This window comes from Triplophysa dalaica, chromosome 14, assembly GCF_015846415.1.
Source record: "Triplophysa dalaica isolate WHDGS20190420 chromosome 14, ASM1584641v1, whole genome shotgun sequence".
NCBI lineage: Eukaryota > Metazoa > Chordata > Actinopteri > Cypriniformes > Nemacheilidae > Triplophysa > Triplophysa dalaica.
Window position 1 is genome coordinate 18,327,760 of NC_079555.1, and position 17,724 is coordinate 18,345,483.

At 40.8% G+C, this 17,724-nt stretch overlaps 1 protein-coding gene across 1 annotated transcript; it reads left to right on the forward strand.

The window, feature by feature from the left end:
- Positions 1-4,122: 4,122 nt before the first annotated feature.
- On the forward strand, positions 4,123-16,212 carry hpxb (hemopexin b). Its single transcript, XM_056765862.1, has 10 exons — positions 4,123-4,269; positions 5,019-5,041; positions 5,205-5,321; positions 5,420-5,577; positions 5,700-5,853; positions 14,051-14,266; positions 14,354-14,446; positions 15,064-15,194; positions 15,342-15,489; positions 15,921-16,212. The coding sequence occupies exons 1-10, from the start codon at positions 4,205-4,207 to the stop codon at positions 16,145-16,147; spliced, it is 1,332 nt and encodes a 443-aa protein (XP_056621840.1). The 5' UTR covers positions 4,123-4,204; the 3' UTR covers positions 16,148-16,212.
- The last annotated feature ends 1,512 nt before the right edge of the window (positions 16,213-17,724 follow it).

Consider the following 17,724-nt stretch of genomic DNA (forward strand, 5'->3'; position numbering starts at 1 on the left):
AGTTATTAAACCCAAAGGTTCACATACTTTTTCCACCCTGCACTATGAATGTTTACATGTTGTGTTCAATAAAAACCTGAAAACGTATAATGTTTGTGCGGTATTAGTTTAAGCAGACTGTGTTTTTCTATTGTTGTGTCTTAGATGAAGATCAGAACACATTTTATGACCAATTTATGAAGAAATCCAAGTAAGCCCAAAGGGTTCACATACTTTTTCTTTCAACTGTAGCTTCAACATTGTCCGCATACAAGATATTTCATGGTAGTGAAAATTACGGTGAAGGGTAATATATGAAAATTGTGTAGATAATTTCCTACAGATGAACCGACCATACTGCTTCAAAATGGTTATTCCCGGTTGAAAGAATGTAAAATTCTTCCGTCCCCTTGTCTAAACAATATTCTAAGGTTGAAGAGTCTAATCGATTGAACACACAGAGTTTCAGGCCTGGAGACAAAGTTTTCCACAGACACAAGTGCTTGTTCAATCAGAGTCCAAAGTTTATTGTTAAGGACTAATACTTATAAGCTTTCATCAGGACGGGTCATATAAAACCACCAAAACAGTGGAAAATCACCAGACTTTCTGTTTAGTCTTTCCTCCTGAACAATCAGATATGATTACATATTTAAAATTACAATAACAAAACAATTGTCCCTAGGCTTCATTAGGAACCTTGAGATGGAGAACAACAGATGCTTATATCAACATAAGACAGCATAAGATCCGATACAACTTTCAACGAGGTTAAACAACAAGAAAGTAAGGCACATCTTATATGAATAGAAGTGAATAATAAGATAAAGGAATGAATACATATGATGAATATTGGAATAAACACAGATGCAGTATTTGTGGAGGACAGGACGAAATCCAGATTCTCACACCGGTCATTTCTGCTGAAACACTATTTTATATGTATTTATTATCATATATGTGAGCCGTCTATGCTTTGCCCCCCCCCCATACCTTTCTTGCAAAAGCAGTCCGTTCTGTAAGAAACTGATTAAAATGACAATATTTAATTTAGACCTGATTTATATGAATGCGTATAGATTATGTGGGCACAAAACCCATGTGAAGTCACCTGCAGTTTGTATCCAGCTTCGGTGGATAAACCGAACATGTGCGCGTCCGCCTCTCCTCGTTCATCTTCACATGTCTGCGCACACCCTCGCAACCGATTGGCTGAGAAGAGCGCGATGGGTCATTCCGATTTGCAAGAACCACGTGGCGCAGTAGAGCAGCTGAGCCCTGGCACATTTGAGAGACTCGTGTGAGTGAAGCGCAACATTTCTTTCGATTTCACGAGATAAATGTGTTTTGGTCCATTTGCATTTTAGTGATAACATGATCAGTGTGATCAGAGGATAACATTAAAAATATTATGAACTATTTCACGTGCTCCCTTTTGTTTTAATCCACTATTGGTTATTACTTTGGTAACAATAGTTTAACTGTGTTATTTGTAGTGAAAATGGTGATCAGTACGCGAAAACATGGCAATTACACTTTTATTATTATAAACCATGGTTAATTTTCATAAGGCTAAAAAACCCAGAATAATTTACTTTAATTTAGCCTACACTAACGAATAAAAAATGACATTATATCCCTGACGAATATGAACAATTAACAACAAAGGATTTTGTTTTGTTTGTAGTTAAACCATAAATGTAGCTACTCACCTCACATCCAAACAACAATGTTTGTAGTAAAACTAAACACAAAAGGTAAAACACTTTCACTATAATTAAACCAAGGGATGCATGAGATGTGATGTGGCGATGTGTCAATCATTCATGTGGGCGTTCTTCCTCAGGAGGCGGGGCTTATCGCAGGTTGAGCTGTCAGTCGGCAATGCTGATGAAGGACGGAGTGGAGGAGGTTTTACAGCCCAAGCTGGAAATTAGTGGCGGTTTAAATTTTCACGACACGTGGGGGGCGGCAAAAGCACTTGAAAAAGAAAAATAATCTGCGCCGCTAAACGGGTTTCTATTATCTATAATATAACTGTCTGTGTCTGCAATGTCTCAAAGATCCTGGGTCGGTGTTGAATGAGTCTAAATGTCAATTCAGAAAACAGATCTTGAAGTTTTTAGGCAACATGGTGACTTCACAGGGTCTTCAGTTGGATCAGGAACTTCTCTCTGCAATAATGCATCGGCACTAGCGGATGTTGTCCAGTTTGCGTTGTTTGCTGGGTCTTCTTTCATGAGACAACAAAGTCATTCCTAATTTCGCTTCCGTGGTGATGCATCTGCGTGCATGCCTGAGAGATGAGAGTGGATTTCGCTGTTCTTTTGAAGCTCAACAAAACTTGGCTGATGTAAAAGACCTACTAGTACACAGTCCTGCACTTGCCCTATTTGACCCGGAGATGCCAGTGGTCATTTCGACTGATGCATCTGCTTACGGACTAGGTGCTGTCTTCGCACAAATATGCACTGATGAGAATTTAGGTAGAATTTAGTTTTCATTACAATTGATTTCTAATTTTATTTGATTCTATAATAATTGTATGAAATAAACAATGTGTTGAATTTTGTTCTATGTACTTTACATTTTGTAAAATGGGTCTGTAACTTAGTTACATTTAAAGAAAACATATGGGACATTGACATTTTGCAGGTGAGCTTGGTATTGCAGTCTAAATTCAAAATATTGGAGAGCCAAGTTTAGTCAAGTAATGGTTCTTATTAGTTTGGTGTAATCTACAGGCACTCTATTGTTTGTTGATGTGTACTGGAAGTTAAGTTTGGACCAAAAAAGCGTGCAGGCGCAATGACATGTTACATCAAGATATGGACTAAAGGCTTTAAGAGTTTGGTTCCAAAATGAAATGTTTTTTATAGTGCATTCCAATTAAAGTCAATCAAACTGCAGTGGGTTTGTTTTGAATTAAACCATGACAACCAACCCTTACTTAACTAACTATTATTGAATCACCAGCTAGTACATAACAACTATTAAGTTAAGGTTATTAATATAAAGGTCTTAATATAAACTCAAACATGCTCATCAATTTCACCCAAAACCAGATTATTTTACCTGTATAGGCTACAAACAAACCCGGATTAAGAATTCAGAGGCCCCTGGGCACAAGTGTTTTATGGACCCCCAGTCACACACATGCGCACAATAAAGTTTTAGTGTACTATGTGTATAAAACACCTCTATCCTATACACGATAACATTTTCCTGGACAAGCAGCAACAATATTGAGAAAAGTCCCAGCATACTGTAAATCACTGGCATGCAAGTAGCTTGCCAGCTCTACCGATTCAAGTAGCATTCCACCTCTATCAGTTCAGTTTTATCAGATTCTTCCATAATTCACACAGAAAGACGCCAGATTCACAAAACTGTTCTTCTGAGAAACTTGCTTAAGATAAATTACAGAAAGTCCTTAAGTTTTTTTTATTAAGTGCAATTTTGTACAAATACGTCTACTGATGCTACTGAACACATCTTCAGTGATGTTCCTGGAATCATTGGGTGTTTCGGGTCTTTCAACATCATACACCCTCATCCAGGCGACCCAGCTGAGGCTGATCAGACCCCAGCTTGTGTCCAGTTGGCGACTATAGCTAGGTTTCCCCATGGATCTCCTCTCATGAGAAGTTGGTGTTATAATCAGCGATGAGATCTCTGACAAAACATCACGTCCTCGCTAGGGTCAGAGTAAGCTGCACAAGCTTGCCCTTGCTCTGTCTGACCTCCCTGATGAGCTGCGTCCCCACACCTTTATGTTTCAAGCATCCAGGCATTCATGCGATTCCCCCCTTCTGAACTGATGTGTCAATAAATTTATTCTTTAAGAGGAAGGTACACAGCCGGTTAGAGACAGCGCAACATCAAAATAAATGAAAGGCAATATTCAGAACTTTACTTTTAATTTTCATATTTTTATACACTTACAATAAGCACACTCTTGACTACATATTATGTGGTTGTTAGCAAAAACCTGTATGTATCTGGAAAAAATAGCAAGCCAACAACATTAAGGCAAATCCAACTTTTGTAATAATGGCATTTCCTGTCCCTGTTCTGACCATCTCTGTCAGTAAATTGTCTCATGTTTATGAATGATATCTGAACAAACATTGCATCCACCCACTGAGAGGGTCTGTATAAAGGCCTGGTAGAGCCTGTGCTTTTGACTGAGCTCAGCTGACCTGGATCAAGGGGAAGATTCATCATGAAAGTTTTCTTTCTGTGCATCGGTTTGTGTTTGGCTCTGCCTCATAGCTATGCGGCTCCAGCGTGAGTATCTGATACAATATTGCATTGGTTTATGAGCATTCTCAAAATCAGTGGCCCAATTATAGCAGATTTTGATATAATAGTTTATAGTGAATAGAGGGATCGTAGCAGTTTGTTGTGATGAAAGGCAATAACAACGTTTGTTGGTTAAACTTATATGGAAAGTGAAATTGTACTCTAATTATGCTTTGGAAGCTTTTTTGTACTTAAATGATTGTGTTCTTTGCTCTAACATCCATCAATTGTATTTAGTTTTCTACAGAAACACTATAACGAGAAATTGCATACTAAACCAATGCTTGCATAATTATTTATTTGCTTTTCAATGTAAATTAGGTCAAGCTTGTTTGTTTTGTTGCGGAATACAGAGCACGATCGATAGAACTGACACAAAGTCCACTTTAGTATTGTTGATTATAATGCTGTAAAGATCCACATGTTTCACCAAAAAGCATATACTTCTGGGATATGGGAGACTGCATTTATTTATTAATTAGATATTATTTATTAGAATGATCTTGCTCGTTCTATAAACACCATGCACTGTGCTGTGTTTAACCTTTTCTGTTTTTCCTGTTTGCCGCTGTAAAGCTGCTTTGGAACCATGCACATTGTGAAAAGCGCTATATAAATAAACTTAAATTGAATAGAATAGAATTCAGACTTTTTTGTAAATTTATTTACATTTTGGTTTTAAAATAATTTTGTAACGCATTTTCCTACCTTTATATTCTTGTTCTGTATCACAGCCACCATGATGGAATAATGGCAGGTAGGCATTATTTTTATATGTTTTCTAATATTATATTTACTATTTTGGATATGCATCTGAAATTTGTACATGTAAACGGTGTGGTGTTTGACCATAATTTGAATCTGAGACATCAATAGAGATGTTGTAAATGTGTGTTTAATATTTAATCATATCATAACAGATGAACCTGAGGATCATTTACATCCTAAGGAAGAGGACCACCAACTAGACCGCTGTAAAGGCATTGAGTTTGATGCCATCACCCCAGATGAAAAAGGAAACACTTTCTTTTTTAAAGGTCTACACACTCTCCACTTATTACTAAACCTCAGATTATTCATATGCATCACCACCAGATCAGGTGGAGTTTGATTTTTTTTGGCTTTCTTCATTCAGGTGACCATCTCTGGAAAGGTTTCACTGGGCCTGCTGGGCTCTCAGGTGGCACATTCAAGGAACTGGATGAACATAGTCACCTGGATCATGTTGATGCAGCTTTCCGGATGCACCATGGGGACGATCCCAATACTCATGACCACATCTTTTTCTTCCTGGTGATTTTCATTACACAATATATATGTGTTTTCCTACAATATAAAAAAATAAATACAAAAACAAACATAACAAGTAATCACATGCAATTGAATACTGATGAAAATGTTGATTTTCTTTTAAGGATGACAAAGTATTTAGTTATTACAACTACACCCTTGAGAATGGCTACCCTGTCGATATTCAACAGGAATTTCCTGGTACCCCCAACCATTTAGACGCTGCTGTTGAGTGTCCCAAAGGAGAATGCGTCACAGATTCAGTGTTGTTCTTCAAAGGTCAGTGATATAGGCTCTGCATGTCAACAACAACTATATTTTCATACAGTAAAGTACATGCGTTCGGATTATTTCTCGCAAGAAATGTAACACATCTGATTTTCAGACATGAAACAACATACTGTCTTTTATCTATGTTGGTAGAGATACAAATAAATCAACCCACAAATTCAGTTAAAACTCATTTTCAACTAATCTGACAAAAAATAATTTTAACCCTTTTTCGTCAATAAAAAAAAAGAATACAAAGATAATATGTTTAAATACAATAGCATGATATATTTACATATAATGCGTAAAGTGTCAACAGTATGTTCAATATCATCAAAGATTAAAATACCAGATATAGGAAATGGAATGAATTATATTAAAATAAGGGAGAAAAAATAAAATACAGACACAGGTAAGAAATTACATTATACATTATTTCGATTCCATACATTAAAATGATTTCAAACGGTCATTAATTAATTGCTTTCTCATTTAGTGAAGGTGAAATGGTATCCGTATATATTTTTTAATTGTTATGTACGATCGAACCTGGGTCTCCTGCATAACAGGCAGGAGCACTACCTCGGTGCCACAAGGTGGTGTGTTTAGATTCAGAATGCAGAGACATTAACTCAGTTCAAGGGGCTTTACTTATCCAAAAGATATCCAACAAGGAACAGGCAAAAACAAAAATAAAGAAACAAAATAAATCCAGGCAAAAGCCAAAGTCCATAAATCCAGACACAGGAGGCAAACTCGTAATGCAAGGAACATGCAAGAAAAGGTTGGTTATAAGCTAGTCAACAGGACTGCACCGGTGTCAACTCAAGACTGAACAAAGAACTCAAAACGATAGTGGTATATACAGTTAAAAGAAAAAGTATGTGAACCCTTTGGGCTTACTTGGATTTCTTCATAAATTGGTCATAAAATGTGTTCTGATCTTCATCTAAGACACAACAATAGAAAAACACAGTCTGCTTAAACTAATACCGCACAAACATTATACGTTTTCATGTTTTTATTGAACACAACATGTAAACATTCACAGTGCAGGGTGGAAAAAGTATGTGAACCTTTGGGTTTAATAACTGGTTGACCCTCCTTTGGCAGCAATAACCTCAGCCAAACGTTTCCTATAGTTGGAGATCAGACCTGCACAACGGTCAAGAGAAATTTTGGACCATTCCTCTTTACAAAAGTGTTTCAGTTCAGCAATATTCTTGGGATGTCTGGTGTGAATTGCTCTCTTGAGGTCATGCCTCAGCATCTCAATCGAGTTGAGGTCAGGACTCTGACTGGGCCACTCCAGAAGGCGTATTTTCTTCTGTTGAAGCCATTCTTTTGTTGATTTACTTCTATGCTTTGGGTCGTTGTCCTGTTGCATCGTCCATCCTCTGTTAATCTTCAGTTGGTGGACAGATGGTCTTAAGTTTTCCTGCAAAATGTCTTGATAAACTTTGGAATTCATTTTTCCATCGATGACAGTAATCCGTCCAGGGCCTGAGGCATCAAAGCAGCCCCAAACCATGATGCCCCCTCCACCATATTTCACAGTTGGGATGAGGTTTTGATGTTGGTGTGCTGTGCCTTTTGTTCTCCACACATAGCGTTGTGTGTTCTTTCCAAACAACTCAATTTTGGTTTCATCTGTCCACAGAATGTTTTGCCAGTAGTGCTGTGGAACATCCAGGTGCTCTTTTGCAAACTTCAAACGTGCTGCAATGTTTTTTTTGGACAGCAGTGGCTTCCTCCGTGGTGTCCTCCCATGAAGTCCATTCTTGTTTAATGTTTTCCTTATTGTAGATTTGTCAACACAAATGTTAGCATGTGTCAGAGATTTCTGTAAGTGTTTAGCTGACACTCTAGGATTCTTCTTCACCTCATTGAGGATTCTGCGCTGTGCTCTTGCAGTCATCTTTACAGGACGACCACGCCTAGGGAGTTTAGCGACAGTGCTGAACTTTCTCCATTTGTAGACAATCTGTCTTACCCTGGACACATGGACATGAAGGTTTTTAGATATACTTTTGTAGCCCTTTCCAGCTTTATGTAAGTCAACAATTCTTGATCGTAGGTCTTCTGAGAGCTCTTTTGTGCGAGGCATGGTTCACTTCAGACAACGCTTCTTCAGAACAGCAAACTCAAAACTGGTGTGTGTTTTTTATTGGACAGACCAGCTTCAATCAACACATCCAATCTCATCACATTGATTGGACCCCAGGTTGACTGACTCCTGGCTCCAATTAGCTCTTGGAGAAGTCATTAGCCTAGGGTTTCACATACTTTTTCCACCCTGCACTATGAATGTTTACATGTTGAGTTCAATAAAAACCTGAAAACGTATAATGTTTGTGCGGTATTAGTTTAAGCAGACTGTGTTTCTCTATTGTTGTGACTTAGATGAAGATCATAACACATTTTATGACCAATTTATGAAGAAATCCAAGTACGCCCAAAGGGTTCACATACTTTTTCTTTCAACTGTATACAGGCAACTTAACAAGGTTCAAGTGAAACCGACAAATCAATAATGAGAACATGTGACGGGCATAAAACAAAAAAGCAGTAATGAGGACCCCACATGGCCAAAAAAAGAACAACAGTCACATAATTCATGACAGGACCCCTCCCTATGAACGTCTCCTGACGTTCCCTCTGGGGCAATCAGGATGTCTCTGATGAAAGTCTGTGATGAGGTCTGGGTCCAGAATGTCTCGAGCTGGGACCCAGGATCGTTCCTCTGGGCCGTACCCCTCCCAGTCCACCAGATATTGTAGGCTTCGTTGAACTAGACGGGAATCCAAAAGGCGGTTAACTGGGAAAACCGGCTCACCCTCAATGAGTCTAGGGGGCGGTGGAGGTCTTGTTGCTGGTGCTAGTTGGCTGCTGACAACAGGCCGAAGACAGGAGACATGGAAGGTAGGGTTAATCCGCATGGCCCGGGGAAATTGAAGACGGTAGGAGACAGGATTAATTCTCTCCAAAATCTTGAAAGGCCCCACGAACCGGGGCGCCAGCTTGCGGGATGCCACCCGCAGGGGAAGATCTCGTGTCGACAACCAGACTCTTTGCCCAGAGCGTAGTGGTGGAGCAGGACAGCTCGGAAACATGAAATTCACACTTCTCTAGCTTCACGAACAGGTTGTTGTCAAGAAGACGCTGGAGAACGAGTCTGACATGATGTACATGCTCATGTAGGGACTCTGAGAAAATGAGGATATCATCCAAATAAACAAAAACGGACCTGTTCAACATATCCCTCAGGACATCATTGATGAGTGCTTGGAAGACAGCTGGAGCATTGGTTAATCCAAAGGGCACAACCAAGTACTCGTAATGTCCTGTTGGAGTGTTAAAAGCTGTCTTCCACTCATCTCCCTCTCGGAATTTAACCATATGATAGGCATTGCGAAGGTCTAGCTTGGTGAATATAGTTGCTCCCTGAAGCAACTCAAAAGCTGAGGACATTAGGGGTAAAGGGTAGCGATTCCTCACAGTCACCTTGTTCAGCCTGCGGTAATCGATGCAGGGTCGGAGACCGCCATCTTTTTTACCAAAAAATAAAATCCAGCTCCAGCGGGAGAAGATGATGGACGAATGATTCCAGCTTCTAGGGAGGATGTGATATACTCCTCCATGGCCTTGGTCTCTGCGGATGCGAGGGAGAAGATTCTACCACATGGGGGAAAGGCACCTGGAAGGAGGTCAATTACACAATCGTAGGGTCTGTGAGGGGGCAGTGATGTGGCACTCTTTTTATTGAAAACCTCACTCAGGTCATGGTACTCGGAAGGGACTCGGGACAGCTCGAGAGGACTAAGAGACTTAGGAGCAGAGAGTAAGACTCTGGAGAGAAGACAGGTAGCTTGGCAAGTAGGCCCCCACTCAACCACCGTTCCTGAAGACCAATTGATGTGGGGACTATGGTGAGACAGCCAGGGAAAACCAAGCACGACTGGGAACTCGGGAGACTGAATGAGGTTGAACTGGACCTTCTCATGATGCCTCTCACCCACAGACAAAAGAAGAGTAGTGATATGGTCAACGGTACCCTTACCCAAGGGTTTTCCATCAAGGGCAGTCACAGTGAGAGGATGGTCCAGTTTGGTTACAGGAAGATGAAGGTCACTGGCTAGGGAGGAATCTATGAAGTTCCCAGCAGCACCACAGTTTGCAGCACCACAAGGGCTTGCAGGATGTTGTGATGTTGATGTCCCCAGGAAATAGTGACTGGAATCTGTAGACAAGTGGTAGAAGTTGTAGGAGTGAGAGTCGCTCCTGTCACAGTAGTCCCCCTCCTGGATGGAACTGCACTTTTCCCGAAAGCTCAGGACAAGACGAGCGAAAGTGACCCAGCTTCCCACAGTAGAGACAGCATCTCTCTCTCATCCTGCGAGATCGTTCAGTTAGAGAAAGTCGGGTGCCTCCTAGCTGCATATGTTCCTCAGAACTAAGGGACAGGTTCCGGATCTCTTGTGACCACTGCAGTGGACTTGAGGCTGGGGCACTGGCTCCGTGGGTGGATTGAAGCTCCGATTGTCGTTAACGTCACCTCTCTCGCATACGGTTGTCAAGCCGAATAGTCTGATCGATCAGGGACTCAAGGTTTGTGGCTGGGTCCTTTGTCGCCAGTTCGTCTATAATGTAATAAGACAGGCCATGATGAAAGGTGGCAATGAGTGCTTCCATATTCCACCCGCTCTCTGCTGCCAAGGTGCGAAAGTGCACAGCGTACTCAGCCACACTGGAGTTGCCCTGACGCAGCTGGAAACAACCTGTTGGCTGCCTCCCTTCCTCCGACTGGATGGTCGAACACTCGCCGCATCTCATCAGTAAAGTTCTGGTAGCTGTTACAGGAAGGACCTTGCTGCTCCCAAATGGAGGTAGCCCAAGCTTGGGCCTTTCCTGTCAGGAGGGTGATGTAAGCAATCCTAGCCCGATCAGTAGGAAAGGTGGAAGACTGGAGCTCGAAGGCAAGCGAACACTGGGTCAAGAAACCTCTGTAGTCTCTTGGGTCCCCATCAAATCTCTCAGGGGTAGGCAGACGAGGCTCGTAGGCAGGCTGGGCTGGAGCTGGTGAAGCTGGAGTCACAGCAGGAGGTGGAGAATGACGATTAACTAATGTGGTCAGAGTCTGATGGATCTCATGGAGAAGTTGTTTGTGGTGGCCAAAGGCACTCTCATGAGTAGCCGCTGCCCATGGCGAAGTACTGTAGTATCATGACAGACCACCGCTGCATATATCTGGTCCAATCATGGATTTTTGGAGGAGGTCTGCTGCGTCTCTCTCTGAATCTTCTTCCATGGCTCAGTCTTGCTGTTATGTCGGAGTTGGGAATCGAACCTGGGTCTCCTGCGTAACAGGCAGGAACACTACCTCGGTGCCACAAGGTGGTGTGTTTAGATTCAGAATGCAGAGACAACAACTCAGTGTAAGGGGCTTTACTTATCCAAAAAATATCCAACAAGGAACAGGCAAAAACAAAAATAAAGAAACAAAATAAATCCAGGCAAAAGCCTAAATCCATAAATCCAGACACAGGGGCAAACTCATAATCTAAGGAACATGCAAGAAAAGGTCAGTAACAAGCTTGTCAACAGGACTGCACCGGTGTCAACTCAAAACTGAGCAAAGAACTCAAAATGACAGTGGTATATATATTGGAAGCTTAACAAGGTTCAGGTGAAACCAACAAATCAATAATGAGAACATATGATGGGCATAAAACAAAGAAGCAGCATTGAGGACCCCACATGGCCAAAAAAAGAACAACAGTCACATAATTCAGGATGACCAGAAACATATTGCCATAGAGTATGTTTCAACCCACCGGAATCAAACAGGTTTTTACAGCCGGTACTTCATAGTTCCAAAATACGAAGGAGGGCTGAGGCCCATTTGGGATCTGAGAAAACTCTGAGGAGATACAGGTTCAAGATGCTCAGTTCCTATTATTGAGGCCGGAATCAGATCAAAGGAGTGGTTCACCACAATAGATTAGAAAGATGCATACTTCCAAATATCCATCCTTCCTCGATATTGGAAGTTTCTCAGATTCGCTTTTTTTTTCGTGGAAGGTCACTCAGCCAGCGGGCTGTGGAGAGAGCAGCATCACCTTTGCCACATAAATTGCCTGGAGATGTTAGCGGTACTAAGAGCACTGAAGTACTTCCTCCAAGTCCTCAAAGTCCATCATTTTCTAGTCAGAACAGACAAAACGACAGTGGTCTCTTACATAAATCATCAAGTGGGCCTGATGTCACGCCCTCACTGCAAACTGGCGCACCTGGTTCTCCTCTGGGGCCAGTAGAAGTTTATATTGCTCAGTGTGATGTAGATCTCTGGAGTTCAGAATGTGGGAGCAGACATGATTTCAAGGCAGGGGTTGAGGCCTGGGGAATGGAGACTCCACCCCAAAGTCTTGGAGCAGATCCTGGAACGGTTCGGCTGAACCGAGATCGATCTGTTTGCGTCCCAAGAGACATCTCATTGCCCTCTGTGGCTTTCACTGACTCATTCAGGCCAATTGGGTCTGAATGCCATGGTACAGACGTGGCCAAGGAAGCGTCTGTATGCCTTTCTCCCATTCCTCCCGGGAGTTCTAGATAGAGTCCAACATAAAGGTGTCAGATTAATAGTCCCATTTTGGCCAGCCAGAATTTGGTTCACAGACATACTGACCCTCCTACTGGGTCAGCCATGGGAGATTCCTCACAGGAGGGACCTCTTGACTCTAGCCGGGGGTGATATATTGTGCCCCCTGCTAGAGTTGTGGAAACTTTGGACTTGGCCACTTAGGGGAGTGAACTGTTGAACTAAGGTTTCTCAACTGAGGTTGTTGAGACCATCCTGAATTATAGGGCTCCCTCCACCAGGTAACGTAATGCCTTGAATTGGAGACTGTTCACCTTATGGTGTAATGAAACTGCCCGTTGGCTTCAGTTCTAGAGTTCCTTCAAGACTGTTTTTCTACAGGTCTTGCTCCTTCGACTATTAAGGTATATGCTGCAGCTATCTCTGCCTTTCACTACCCTCTGCCTCAGGGGTCAGTGGGGAGACACCGCTTGGTGGTTAGTTTCGTTCGTGGCACCGTAAGAATGAGACCTCCTTCTCAGGCTAGAGTTCCGGTGTGGGACCTAGCCACAGTCCTAGAAGGGATTTCCCAGGCACCTTTGAGCATATGGAGTCCAGCTCGGACAATAAATTGTCCCTCAAGCTGGCCTTCTAACTAGCCATTACCTCTCTGAGGAGGGTAGGTGATCTTCAAGCTCTTTTGACGTCCCCTCAATGTTTGAAGTTCGCCCCAAGGGAATCTCAACGCTATTCTGCACCCTAAATCGGGATATGTTCCAAAGGTACCTTGCACTGTTGCCAGGACCCTAGTTCTCCAGGCCTTTTACCCTCCGCCCCCCGAGTTGGCGGATCACCAAAGGATATATGTATTATGCCCAGTCAGGGCATTTCAGGAGAAAGTCAGACCAGTTGTTGGTCTATTTTGGACCTCGAGGTAGAAGTCAGCCGGCCCTTAACCATCAGTAGATAGGTCATAGAGGGAATTTCTTTGACTTATGAAGTGCGCTGAAGGCCTTCACCCCTAAGAGTCAGGGCTCATTCTACTAAGAGTATGGCCTCTTTCGCTGGCCCTTCTGTTGGGGGCATCTAGCCAAGATGTTTGTGATGCTGCGAGTTGGTCTTCCCCGCATACATTTATGAGGGTCAATCTAGACCTTTCTTCCTCACCCTTGGTTCTTATGTCCTAAAATGTGCGTAAACACCTTCTCAACAGGACACTCACAACTCATGGCGTAGTGGGCATGTCGTCCCCCATAGAGTCATTCCATGATGCAGTGAAGAGTTTCCTCGAAAGGGAACGTCTCAGATTAAGACTGTAACCATAGTTCCCTGAGGTAGGCTTTGAAATAGCAAATATTGTGTTTATCTTTAAAGATGATCATGCTAGCCACAACGACTAGCTTTTTACGATCTTCCAAAAGTCTATGGGAAAAATCCATAGGCTTTCGGTCGAGGGAAATTCCAGGTTGGCCTACAAAAATATGTAATCTCTGCGATATTCTATTCCTCCCACTCTTTCCGAGCTTTGTATAAATAAACACAAATGGAACATAGGCTTTTTTACAATCAGTATGGAACTTGAGGCAATTTACCAGATTTTAACAATTGTTCGCAATAAACCTTTTTTAGGAAATGAAGTTTATCACTTTGACATCAAGACAAAATTGACTAAGAAGAAAGTCTGGAGCCACTTACCAAACTGCACATCTGCCTTTCGCTGGCTAGAGCATTATTACTGTTTCCATGGTCACAACTTCACCAGATTCCATCCTATTTCTGGGGAGGTGACAGGAGTGTATCCCAAAGATGCTCGAAACTACTTCATGAGATGTGGGGAAGGATTTGGTGAGTTTATTTATTTATTTAAAAGGAATCAGGACATTTTATTATGCATTACTTTTCACCTTATGTCTAGCTGAATTGGTTCCTTAGGTCATGGAGCTGGTACAAGAAAGCTGCGATGCAGTGACATCAAACTGAATGCAATCACCACAGATGATAAAGGCAGAGCATATGCATTTCAGGGTAATTCAACATTATGACAGGAAATGATGCAAGCACTTCAAGTGTGAAATTATATCTGGTAATGTTCATGTTAGGGCCCAAGCAACACAGGTATATTTATACCCTTATCATATCTGTTAGCTTTTGAAAGTCCTTAGAACAGAGCCGCTACAAACCCCTATTACAGGATTTTTCTTATTTTTCTTCCTATTATTATGTTTGGGGCCATTAGGAATGTTTTAAGTTTTGGGAGATTTGGGGTGTCTATCTCAAACATTGTGCAATCATTACTTTAAGGTTTCACTCATTTTATACTTTTGATGATTAAGCGGCAAACAAGAGTCCATGCTGCTTGTTTAACAGTAACTGTTTTGGCTTTATGGACCAAGAGCTGCTTCAAATATCTTTAGAAAACCTCCACTTGTTTGTTCATATTTCATCCAACTATGAGTTAAAACATTTCGTATCATCTCCTATAGGTGCGGCCAGTAATTCCTTCTTTCAGCTATTTTCTAAATATTTTATATATTTGTGTTTTTGTGAGGTTAACTTTTCTCCTACAAAATGTTCACTATTTTACTGTGTACTGCTTTTATTTCTTCAATAAAAAAATAAAAATAAGAACTTTACTCATACAGGTTCAGTCTATATGCGTTTGGATACACACCGTGATGGCAATCATACTTTCCCTATTTCCAGGCAATGGAAGGAAATCTCTGGTGCAGTGGATGCAGTTTTTTCCTACGGTGATAATATGTATATCATTCAGGTAAAATAAGCTAACATAAAGTTTAATTTTGAAAAAAATCACACCATTTGTGTTTAGAATGTGGTTACATTAAGCTGCTAACAGAAACTGTTTCAAAAAGGTTAAAATGCAACAAATAATTGTTCTTATAAAAACATTTTTTTCCAGGGTGGTCAAGTTTATATCTACAAGTCAGTGGCACATTACACTCTCATAGAGGGTTACCCTAAACCTCTCAAGGAAGAGCTAGGCATCGATGGTCCTGTGGATGCAGCATTTCTGTGTGCAAATCAGCACATTCTACACATTATACAAGGTAGGTAACAATATGTTATTGTCATTAATCAAGCATTTATAGACATTATGCACCGTGTAACATATATAAAATGGATACCCATAATGGGGTCCATTTTCAAAGACTAAGGCGACGTATAGACATTACTCAATGAATAATCAGATGGTCTTTTTGAACAAAAAACACAGGGGAAGACCTTGCATATGCTGACATTTTGCTTTTGACAACTGTTTTGCTTTGTTTTAATGTCCTGAGTTCATAAGAGCAGTCTCTTCTTGCAAAAGATGTAGAACGCCAACAAGATGAGCTGATTTGTGATACTGTTTTCCAGTGGAAAGTGGCCATTTTTTTGAAATATAGGAAAACATGAAGTAAATTGCAATTGTTGTTATAGACTAGTATGTAACTAGTAACTACACATATTTACACATATACACATATTTCATCCTCAGGTCAAAAGATGTATGACATCGATCTAACAGCAAGTCCCAGGGCCATTAAAAAGGAGATGCCGATTCCTTTCCCTAAAATTGATGCTGGCCTCTGTGATGCTGATGGGGTGAAGGTGTTCATTGGTCCAGAATTCTATGAGTATGGAAGCCCAATGCTACTAGCTCTAGGCAAGGGCAGCCCTCAACCTCATAAAATTTCTCCAGAAAAATTTGGCTGTGAGCAATAAAGGCATTTTCACAAGTTTAATAATTTCATTCTATTTCAAATTCTAATAAAATTACGCATATTTGACGTAAATCTATGATTCATCATTGTTAATTTACATTTTAGACACTTACTGTCTATGAGACCCGCTGACCCTAACAGATCAGATCGCAAAGACTCGACCAAGGTTTTTGGTTGTTTCAAGTGTTGAACCTAGCTGGACAGTAAAGTTGTACAGCACTTTCTGATTAAAAGGAGAAGATCTGGCTGTTGTCACCATAGTAGTAATACTAAAAAGGCATGTGGCTGTATGATATGTTCTAGAGATGTTGTGTATATGGAGAATAGAGAAGGTCTCAGTACTGATCTTTAAGGGACCCATTTGGCCATTTGATGGGATTGAGACAAATCTTCCTACCATGATACCTTGAAGTTGATTTCCTTAGATCACCACACATTAACGGGGTTGCTCGGGGGCTATGGTAAACTAACTCAAAGTTTAATAAAGTCAAAACATGCAAATATATCCAGTTAAATGAGGACTGATGAATTGGATTCCACATGGAGAACACCTTGATAGCTGCAGGGATTCAGAGACTATTATCATTGTGGGCTGAATATAGAGATTTACTGAGTAGACACTGTATGCTAATGAACAGCAATACACTTATAAGGCGACAAGATGCCAATATCAGAATAGGAGATTATTGATTACGCCGAATAAGCAGTTTTTTTGTGAGAAAATAATTTATTTAATGAATTGACAGCTAAGCAGTTCAAACATATCTTAATAATAAATGTATTACTTTTTCAATAGATTTTTTAGACAGACCAAATTATTATAATGTTTTAATAATGCATATTAGATGTCAGTGTTTATTGTCAAGTTTTTATTCAACATACCTTAATATATACAGTACATGTTTAGTTTTACTCTGTGGTGCTCACTTTAGCTCAATGCTTGTAGGTGAGGGGCAAGTTTGTGTCAGGACTATACAGATGATGTCAATGCTGTCAAATTATACAGGAAAGCAACATCAGAGTTTAACATTTGTAAGTTAGCAATGGTTACAGATATTAACAGGTGCTAATACTCTTTCAGACTCCCTTTCTCAGCCAAAAGTCGGCACAGTGCCCATCCAGGCACCAGTAGAATGGAGGACAGGGCCAGTAACCAGCAGAATACATTCGCACAGCTCGGGTACACATACCACCGGTATGTAAATGTCAGGGGCTTGTACTGGGCCAGAGAACAAACAAGAGACACCTAAAAAAGACATAGATAGAATATAATAGATAGAAAGGAATCAAAATGATGAACAAAAGATGGGAATGAATGGAGGAGTGCTAGCTTAGGTGTGACAAAGCCTCATAATGGATCCAACAATGACGGTTGACTCTGCAAATAAACTGAATTGTGTGAAACATAAACCTAGATTAACTTGAATTTTGTTGCTAAACTGTAAAGTTTAATAAATTCTGTTTAAAATTCTGTTTAAACCCAGATATAACTTTGTTTTTAATATATAAGACTCATCAGTATAGGTGATCCTTAACGCAAACACATACAATTAAATGTGTGGCTAAATGATTAAAAAC